General features: G+C 34.1%; 1 protein-coding gene across 1 annotated transcript; it reads left to right on the top strand.

Moving 5' to 3' along the window:
• Window positions 1-356: 356 nt before the first annotated feature.
• Window positions 357-3,812, top strand: LOC120355509. The gene is made up of 4 exons (XM_039443959.1): window positions 357-365; window positions 422-619; window positions 1,373-1,748; window positions 3,451-3,812. Exons 1-4 carry the CDS (start codon window positions 357-359, stop codon window positions 3,810-3,812), a joined length of 945 nt encoding a protein of 314 aa, XP_039299893.1.
• The last annotated feature ends 7,120 nt before the right edge of the window (window positions 3,813-10,932 follow it).

Below are 10,932 nucleotides of genomic sequence, written 5' to 3'. Positions count from 1 at the left end.
CGAAATACAGTAATTGATATTTCAATTAATAACTTGATCAATAAGATGTATCATTATTTTCACAAGATTTTATGATTTATATTGGGAGACGTGAAAGTTCCTCAATTCTGTCTAAAGTAATGCCATTACATTATAGCTGCGTTTACACCAAAGTTATTAACAAAATAATTATTTCTTCGTCGTTATAGATTCTATTAGATTGAACATAACTTATCATACACACAATGAACATATGTGTTTGTCAAGTTTCGTTCAATCTAATAAAATCTATAAGGACAGAAGAATAAAATTTTTGTTAATAATTTTGGTGGAAACGCAGCTTATGAATTGGAAATATCACAATGTTAAAAAAAAAAATGGTGTCAGTGTGCCACACCAAATTTTTTTGCAATAAGATTAGTGATTGGCTTATTTGTTTCAGGCTGTGCCAGTGGCGTTCTTCCTCATGAAGAGGAAAACGGAGGACAGCTACCGGCGTGTGCTTAGTCACATGCGTGAAAACTTTCTAAATTGGAATTTCACGACGATCACCACTGACTACGAAGTCGGACTGGTGAATGCCATCAGGGCGGTATTTCCAGAAGCGCGGCATATAGGATGCTGGTTCCACTTTTGTCAAGTGAGTGCTGATTTAAGTTGTTAATATCAGTAGGGTAACAATAAGGTGTTTTTCACAATACAAGAAGTATTGTTGTCGGGTGTACCAGGAAATCCATATGGGATAGAGCGTTCTACCTGATCTAAGATTTTAGAGCACAAAAATACGCCCAGAGCGATTTTGAATTGTACACTTTATATTGAAATAAAGAGTGTGCATGATCAAAATAAATGTTTCTAATAATACTTGGATGTTTAATTTTATTGATTTTGTAGAAAATATAGGTCAGATATTTTAATTTTGAGCAAAGGTGAAGTATATGTGCATTCCATTTCAAGTTTTGATCTATAATTATACCTAAGTATTTAATTTTTTCAACTTTTTCTATAACTTTGCAAGAGCAGTCCACAGAGACTTCATTATGGTTATGCATTTTTAGCTGTAATCTATTGGCAGGTTGTCCGCTATTATTTGGTGAGAATGCAATAAATTTTGTTTTGTCTACATTCAAAGTGACAATGTGAGTTGATTGACAGCCCTCTATTTGCATTATCATAAGCTTCGTTCCATGATTCCCCTGTGAAAATTAATGCTGTATCATCTGCAAATGATACTATATTGCAATTTGGTATATTTAGCTTATATATAAATCATTCACATAAATCGAGAATAATAGAGGTGAAAGTACCGTTTCACGAGTTTTCACTCTTATATCATTAGACTAGACATGACTCCAAAAATTGTAGGTAACATGAACTGTAACTTATTTTTCAGGCGATTTGGCGTTACGTGGTAGCTGAAGGCCTTACTGCTTTAATAAGGGCTGACTTCGAGGTCAAGAAAGTTGTAAAAATGTTGATGGCTCTTCCACACTTGCCACCACACCCAGGGCCTCCTCACGATGACCGGGTCCCTCCTTATGGCATTGCTGATGGTCTGAATGCCATCAGCAACTACATCGACGAGGGAAACCTTGATCGACGATTGCAGAACGCAGTCGCTTACGTGAGGAGGTATTGGGTGGGGGTGATCGGAGTGGAAAGCCTGTCAACATTCCAGGCGCCTCGCAGAACAAACAATCATCTGGAAAGTTTCCACTCAAGGATGCTGGCCGCCTTTGGTGTCAACCTGGACATATGGAGCTTCCTAAGTGAGTAAATCTATATATATAAAAGCGAAATGGCACTCACTGACTGACTGACTGACTGACTGACTGACTGACTCACTCACTCACTCACTCGCAGAACTAAAAATTTACCGGACCAAAAACGTTCAAATTTGGTAGGTATGTTCAGTTGGCCCTTTAGATGCGCACTAAGAAATCTTTTGTTCCCCCTGCCACCACTACTAAATTCAAAAATACCTAAGGAATTCTGTTCAGAATTGATATTGTTAATTCACGTGATGTGTGGCTTTCTATCATTACTAGAAAAAGATCCTAGTTGTATAGGGTAGAAGTGGTAGGTTTGCATAATTTTGAAAACCCCTTAAAAAATACCCCATTTTTGAAAACTCTTAGCTGCGGAATAAAAAATCGTAGAGTTCTGCGCGACCACTCAATTTATTGGATATTTTATTATCTTCAATATTTTAGAGAATGCTTTATCTTGTAAAGTTAAAGGTTCTCAAGATTAAATGGAAAACTTGAAAAATCCGAAATTTTGGTTTTTTTTGGGGTTGAAGCCGCCCTCTGGCGTGTCAGCAAATTTCAGATTAGAATTCAGCGCCCAAAATACATATAGAACCGTCGCGAAAAAATCTTTCGGGCTGTTTCCTGAAAAACGACCATTTGACTGGACTATTATACAAAACAGAAAAAATTAATGAAGCATTACAATAATTAGCCTACTTGATTACTGTGTGGTAAATAGGGTGTAAATTTGAAAGATTAAAATTGGCTTCATTTGATATTTTTCTTAAATTTTTGACAAGAGAAGTTTTCTCTTCTGTGAAATTCACTGGAGTTTGCGATGTTGTTTATAATTGCATTCCCATTTCAGAGACATTAATATCATCATGAAACGCCTTCGAAATTAAAATAATTATTAGATTAAAATGTACATTGCAATTCAACTTATCATTGTGCTTTTAAGAAAATTAGGTTGCATGGAAACTCAAACATTAAGCAAAGGAAATCAGAATAATAGTAGATGATGAAGTTATTTTATTTTTGTCAAAGATATACCTTCAAACTCATAGACTTAAAATTACTAAAATTCCTGCTTACAAAATATTTCTCATGCTTTATAATTATTAAGTTACACTTGGCAAAGTATAACATTGTAAAGGTGAGAAAAAGTATTTAAATTAACTACATTAGGATATCTCTATTTAATACCTTGATTTTTTAGTCATGATTCAAAATGTTGACATAGAATATAAAAAAAATCATGCCCCCCCAAAAATGTTGATGGCGCAAACTGCGCCATGCCCCCCCTTGTGGGCACCCCTGAGATAGAGTAGCTCTAGGCCCCCTGGCTAGACGGATATGGCGAGCGAAGCGAGCCTGACGGCTAGTGAAATAATAAACTACTATTACATAATGTATATTTCATTTTTTCAAAACTTGTACAGAAACCTTCACTGTAGGATAGCTATTTATAAGTGCACGATTATTGAAATGTATCCACTAATTACCCATGTATTCCTCCATGGAATAGAAAACAGTATTTTATAGTTATATTTATAACTTGGACTTTAAATTCATTATTTGCTTTGAAAAGTCTCATTTCACTCCAAGAATTTATTTTGTTATACAAAGTGGTACAAAAAAAAGTATCCACTGTTTAAAAGTCCATAACTTGCAAACTAATTGATGGATTTGTCTTATTGAGATTATTACTTTATTCTAGGACGACTCCGCACCATCGAGGCTAAAGCATTCGGGAGCCTGCAGAGGGCGGATCGTGGGAATCGCGAGAGGATGCGAGACAGGAGTGGCCCCGAGAACAACTCCGACATAATTCGATCAGGGCTCCGGCGATTGGTTCGTCAAGAGGTGACACTGATCAACTTCTTAGCACTGCTGGCACATTGCGTAGACAATATAGTAGACATGGGCCTCCAAGAAAACGACATCGATAACGAATATAAACCTGCCCCGCTGCCCTCTATGCAATCAAATGAGTACGCAATACATACGGGCATGGTTCCAGTGGCAGTGATTTCCGTGGTCGCTTTTTTCATTTTCATTCATTTTCTCGCGCACAGTTGATCTTTATGTAAATTGAGACATTACTCTTTTTTGACACTTGTTTTTTTTTATTATCAATATTATTATTTCAATTGGATTCAGGAACATCAAATATAGACTGAAGCGTTTTTCAATCATATTCAAATATAGTAAACAAACAAAAAATTACATATGATTTCATATAAATTAAACCAGACAAACAAGCTGTTTACTTGGTAATCCAATATTGATATTAATCAATATACAATGTTGATATTACTATCAATACATCAATATCGATATATTTATTATTGACATTGCGATACAATCAACAAACTGTAACATTACAAATGCCCCATTGCCCCTCTCTGCCAAAAAAAAATTCCATGTGAATTTGAAATTTAATTACCTCTAATGAATAAAATTCACAAAGAAAAATTTGCTATATCCACAAGACTTGCTTAGGCTACTTGTTTGAAATTTACAAATCCACATCAACTTTTCATAAAAAATCGGAAAACAGTAAAAAATAAAACGCTATACAGTTCAAAAAACTGATAAAGAAAATGAAAGTGAACTATTAAAATAACATATGGAATACAATAGAATGTAATAAGATCTATTAGAATCTATCAAATCAAACACAAATACATGATTATGCCATGTCATTATAATGGCAGGAATTATATCTGTTGATACATATAATATTATTTTATAAGAGATAAGCAATACTAGAATAGTAAAATATTCAAGATACATAAGCTTACAACAAGAAATATTATTATGGAATATGCTCATATTTTCACAAATCGTCATTGAATATATAAGTCATTTTCACACACACTTTGTAGTTCAATGAAAGCTAAAGATGGTTTTCCTGTACCTACCTTTAAAAGCAGCTACAAAGATGTTCTGGTTGTTTTTATGAGGTTTTGACTCGTCAGTTGGTACAGACGATGAAGTGTCCTATCTAAAAAGTCTGAAAGACTAAACTGTTTGCGTTTGTGAACGGATTAATTCCAAATATAGCACTTATATAGCTCTTTCAAGGTGGGTGTACCTCTTGAACTGGCCGATGAACTGATGCATCCCAATGTATGGCCACAGGGATGTGTTGTAGGTAAATATAGGGTAGTAGTTGTAGTTGGTAGTGATTGTTATGTTTGAACCACTGTCATTGAAAAGGCGGTAATGTTGTTCATTGACAGGTCTATTCTTGCCATTTCAGTTGCCAGTATGTCGTGGTCAAGTGAACATAACTTAATGCAAATTATTGGGCACATTGCAAAGCTGCTTGTGAGTTCATTCTCGAAAATGTCCACCAGTATTCCGTTATTATTTCAAGTGATGAGAAACATTTCCATTTTTCGGGATTTGTGAATAAACGCAATTGCCGTTATTGAGCAGCCAATAATACACAGAACTAAATAAGGAAGCCATTCAACGAGAAACTGAAGCAATTCCACAAGAGATGATTGAGCGAGCAATGGCAAATTTCAGATTTAGGTTAAGTGAGTGTGTGAAAAGTAATGGAAATCATTTGGATTTGGGATTTTTTTGTGGTTGGACTAGTGCCAGTTTTGGAGATTTGTTTCTGTAAAACCTTTCAGGATAGTTACATTTCAGGAGGGATTGGTAGAGTTTTTTGAGGTACTGGTCAAGATGGTGGGGATCACTGCAAAGTTTTTGGCCTCGGATTGAGAGGGAACGTGAGAAGGATCTTTTGATGTGGTAGGGATGGCAAGTCTCAATGTGAAGGAACTGTTGAGTGTGGGTGGATTTGGTGAAAGTATTGGTGGATAAGGTGGATAAGGTATTGGAGTTGGAAAGGATTACATTGACATCTAGGAAGTTGATGGAGGATTCAGAAATATTCCAGGTGAAGGAGAGAGAGTAGTTGGAGTTGAGAAGATTGAGGAAGTGGGAGAGGGTATCATGTCCATGAGGCCATATGAGGAATATCTAGTGAAGTGAACAGTATCAGAGAGAAGGTTTATGGCATTAAGTTTGGGAGTTGGGGCAAAAGAGAGACCCTTGTTGAGGACTGATTGATCTGTAGGTTAAAGGTTTCTTGAGGATAGGTTGAGGACAGTGGGATTTTCAACGTTTTCTTGATGGATTGAAGGAGATGTAGATTGTTGGGGCTTACGTTTGGGTAAGGAGGGCGGAATATGGCAGGGTGGTGGTAGGTTCAAGAGTGAGGCAAGGCTGGGTTTGTCACTGATGAGGGGGGAGGGTTGGGAATGTTGGAATGATGCATTTGAAGAGGCAGGTTATTTTGGAAGTGGGATTTGTACAGGGAAGAAAGTTTTTCAAGGTGAGAGTTTCTGTTTTTCTTTAGAGCACAATCTGATTTCTTGAGGATTTCATCACAAATATTGGATAGGGAAGGATAATTGTGAAGATTAATCAGTTTGACAAAAGACATAAGTTGACCGAGATGGGAGTTGACAGATAGAGTGTACTGTTCATGAACAATATCAAGAAACTGCTGTGAAATCTGATGTTGGAATTTGAACAAAGGAGGGTGGAATTGGGGAGAAAGACCAGATAGTGGGAGTTGTATTGATAAACCATTTGGAGGTATTTGAAGAAGTTTGCAGGTGGAGAGGAATTCAACATGACTAATGTATTTGGAGAGTTTTTTTGGAATGGAAATGAATTTGTTGGAACCAGTAATTGCAAGCAAAGTTAGGATGAAATTGTAGCATGGTGTTTAACGTTGAGGGAAATGAGAGAAGGGATATTGAGTACTATGTAAATGTCGAAGCAAGGAAGTAAGTAGATTGGGTCAGTTTAGGATAAATCAACAATCACAAAGCAACATAGGAATTGGTAGAGAGAGCTAATTTACTATTAGGATAGAAGTTGGTGAGTGGAAAATATCAGGATAAAGATTATTATTCATAAATAGTTAATTATTACAAAAACAAGGAAGTAATCAGTGTTAGGTTATAAGAATTTGAATTAACAAAATAGGATAACAGACAGCATGGTCAGTCAATAATATTGGGCTATAGGCTATTGCTAATATATTATTGAGTTATTTCAACACAGGGGAGTAGTTAATGTGAAGTTAGGAATTAGAAATTAACAAAAAGTTATAACATATTCTAGTTATCCAATGAAGTATGAGATAACATTGAGATATGGGTGAGTTATATCATAGGTTAAGTTGTACAATATTAAGTATGACAAAATTATTGGGACTATGTGAATTGGGATAGTTGAAAGGAGTTCATAAAGTATTCATCATTATAAGAGAAAGGGCTTATATATATATATATATATATAATGTGAATGTACAGAAATATATATATATATATATATTTCTGCACATTCACATTACATTGGACATAAGGATGATATAACTAGATCTACAGTTAGATTGACTAGAACTCTGAAGAGTCATAAGTACCTACAAATTTGCATGTCTAATTTACTACCAGATAATGTTAAGCAGTTACCATTGAAAACGTTTTGTATTGCTGTTGATGAATGGCTCAAGTCTAAAGCTTTTTATTCTGTTAATGAGTACCTGGAATAACTCAATGTGTATGTGTAAATTTTATCGTTTGTATGGTCTATCTTGTGATATTTTACCTTTTACTGACAGAGCCTATTTTTCATGAATTTTTTTCCTTAGTTTATTGTTAAAGTTAGCATATCATTCTATTTATGTATTTTATTATTAAATTTGTAGGCACCTGCTGTAAAATCTTTTAGGTTTAGTGAAACCAATTTTGTAATGCATTTTTCTGCATTTTTTAATGCAATTTTCATAATAATATTGTAAAAAATATATACCATCGTTTCTTATCTCTTTTAAAATAGAAATGAAGTATCTTTTTGATATTTGATATTATTTTGATGAGATAGCAGTGCACCCGTTCTTGTTCGGGAGGAATGAAAAGTAGAGAACAATTATCAAAGTTTTTAATATTATTATATACCAGTACAAATGTTTATCAAAGTACTACATTATATCAGGAAAAACTACATGACAAATATTTTAATAGGATATTAAAAGATAAGTAAGGGAGGCTTTCCTTTTAAATGTTAAGGTTACTTATAAAAAGTTGAATAATAATAATTATCATTGATAATAATTCTTTATTCCAAAAGAATATTGAATAGCAATTTTGGTAAACATTCATACAAATTTGGAATAATTCTATTCATACAATATAATGTCAGCAAGTCTAGGTATTCTAAATTATCATAAATTATTGTACCAGGTTATCACTGATGTTGTATTGTAGGTTGTATTTACTTAAACATTACAGGAGTAATAAATAACACAAGTTTGTTAACGAGTAAACAAGTTGAACAAAATGTATCTATAAATGGATTGGTTTTTGGAATAAAGATATCATCTGAACAAGTACATTTTGTAAATTCTATCTATTAATACCAATAACAACTCATAGTCCAGTCAAATGGTCGTTTTTCAGGAAACAGCCCCGAAATAAGTTTTTTCGACGGTTCTATAAATGGGGCATTGAATTCTAATCTGAAATTTGCTAACACACCAGAGGGCGACTTAACCACCAAAATTTTGGACTTTTTTCAAGTTCTCCATTTAATCTCGAGAACCTTGAATTTTACGATGAAAAGCATTCTCTATACGATATTAAAGATGATAAAATTTCCAATGAATTGAGTGATCGCACAGGACTAATTTTTGGATTTTTTATCTGAAGTGTTCCACAAGATACGCATCTTTGAATGTGCGAGAAATTTGTGATATTTCCTCCATTTTCACAGTCTCGCATAAGCAACGTTGCGTATATTGTGGAAAACTTCAGATAAAAAATAAAAAAATCTGGTGTGGCGCACTCACACAACTTTCCTTGCCGTTATGAAAATTGATCACCTGACGCTAGTGCAAACGCGCATCTCAAGTCAAAGATCTGAGCCAGCTGGTGACAGTTCAATAACCCTGGATACACACGAGATCTGCTATCTCATCATATTTAATAGAATCAACAGTTGCCAAAAGTTTGCAATTGAATAATTACATTTTCTCAAATTTCAAGCTTATTTTCAATTTAAGGTGAAAATGTTACTGGACATTAATTGAAGAGATTTCCATGCTCAATTTTTTCCACTCGAAATTTTTCGTTTAAATTATATCTGAGACCTGATAATTGGAAATCTAAAATCGAACTTTGCATAGATGGGGCGGAGCTCCTGAAATTATTACAGATATGGGACTTGTGGCAGTTGACGATATAGCTTATCAATGACTATTTTAGGTATGAATTTGATCAAAATCGTTGGAGCCATTTTAAAGAAAATTGCGAAAAACCCTGTTTTTGACAACATTTTCGCCATTTTAGCCGCCATCTTGAATCGAATTCGATCGAAATTGTTCGTGTCGGATCCTTATAGTGTAAGGACCTTAAGTTCCAAATTTCAAGTCATTCCGTTGATTGGGAGATGAGATATCGTGTACACAGACGCACATACACTCATACATACACACACACACACACACACACACACACACACACACACACAGACCAATACCAAAAAAACACTTTTTCAGACTCAGGGGACCTTAAAACGTATAGACATTTAGAAATTGGGGTACCTTAATTTTTTTCGGAAAACAATACTTTCCTTACCTATGGTAATAGGGCAAGGAAAGTAAAAAGTAGTCGAGGTTGTAATGAATTTTCTCCTCTTTTCACTCCCATGAATTATACTTCTGTTACCGTTCAAAAGTTACAGCCAATTGAATGATGATTTTTATTTTCTATTTTTCTTGCGATTTTACTGTTTAAAGAGTCTCTAAAACGAGTAAAATACATGATAGAAACTTGCGATTGGTCTCAAATGAGAGAAAATTTCATGCTCTATAAGCATAGTTGCCTTAAATTGATCTTGCATTACTGTTTATTATCGAAAAACTGTCGAAACTGTGAAAATGAGAAAAATATCGCAAATTTCTTGATTTTTTGAAACAAACGTATCTTACTTCACGATTATATTTTTACAAAAATCATTTCCCTACATAAAAGAGTAGATTCTTTTCTTCAAATCAAGACCAAGTATCATTTTGAGTTACCGAGACACACAGTTTTGAATATAGAAATTGGTCATTTTTCTATGCATTGAAAAATATGGGCTAAAATACACTACCTAAAGGAGAAATTTTCTATTTTTTCAACAAATTTTAGTGATATGATAAATGATTTTTAACCGCCTTGACGAGCTGATATGAACAAGCTGTATGAGGAGATGTGATTATTCAGTCATTTGAAGTTTTGATCCTCGACGTAACCTTATGCATGCCCCCCACTAGGAAATACTGAAATCATGATTATGAAATACTGAAATAACATCATGAAACGCCCTCGAAATTGGAATAATTACATTAGATTAAAATGTGCATTACAATTTAACTTATCATTGGCTTTTAAGAAAATTAGGTTACAACAGCGAGGAAACTCAAACACAGAACCATTAAAAATTAAAATTAAGCAAAGGAGATCAGAATAATAGTGGATGATGAAGTAATAATTTATTTTTGTCAAAGATTTACCTTTAAACTCATAGGCTTAAAATTACTAAAATTCCTGCATACAGAATATTATCAATTGTATTTTTTATGCTTGATCAAATACACAGCTGCAAGATCAATAAAAAGTGGTTCAACTGATGAGAGCACAGCAGTTATTTCAAGTCCTTTGACATTTGCAATTGTTAAAAATTTTCTTGTAATATGCTTTGAATTAATTGCTTTTTAGGAAGTCTCCAAACAATAGAGAAAACCTCTTATGATAATATCATTCGAGTTCATAGAGACATTGCAGTCAACCAACCAAGGGAAAACAAGATTACTCGCGATATCAAAAAGGCGATTCGTCGTTTAATCAACGGAGAAATAAGAATTACACACTTTCTGAGCGCAGTGGCTCATGGTGTCGAAAACATTGTCAATAGGCCACTGCCTCAGAATGAGTGGTTCCTTCTTGATATTGCTGGAGAGGATGAAGTGATGTGAGAAGGTAAGTGTCAGATTGGCGAGATAACCATTACAATCAATGGTCGACAGCCAAAAAGTTACATATTACTTGTACCTTGATTTTAGTATGTAGAAATAATCATTTATATTAAAGCGACAGAGTAATTTTTCATTTCAAATGGGATAACC

The sequence above is a fragment of the Nilaparvata lugens genome, unplaced genomic scaffold, assembly GCF_014356525.2.
Source record: "Nilaparvata lugens isolate BPH unplaced genomic scaffold, ASM1435652v1 scaffold2339, whole genome shotgun sequence".
NCBI lineage: Eukaryota > Metazoa > Arthropoda > Insecta > Hemiptera > Delphacidae > Nilaparvata > Nilaparvata lugens.
The sequence above is the reverse complement of the archived record's forward strand: the minus strand, read 5'-3'. Positions and strand labels throughout refer to the sequence as shown.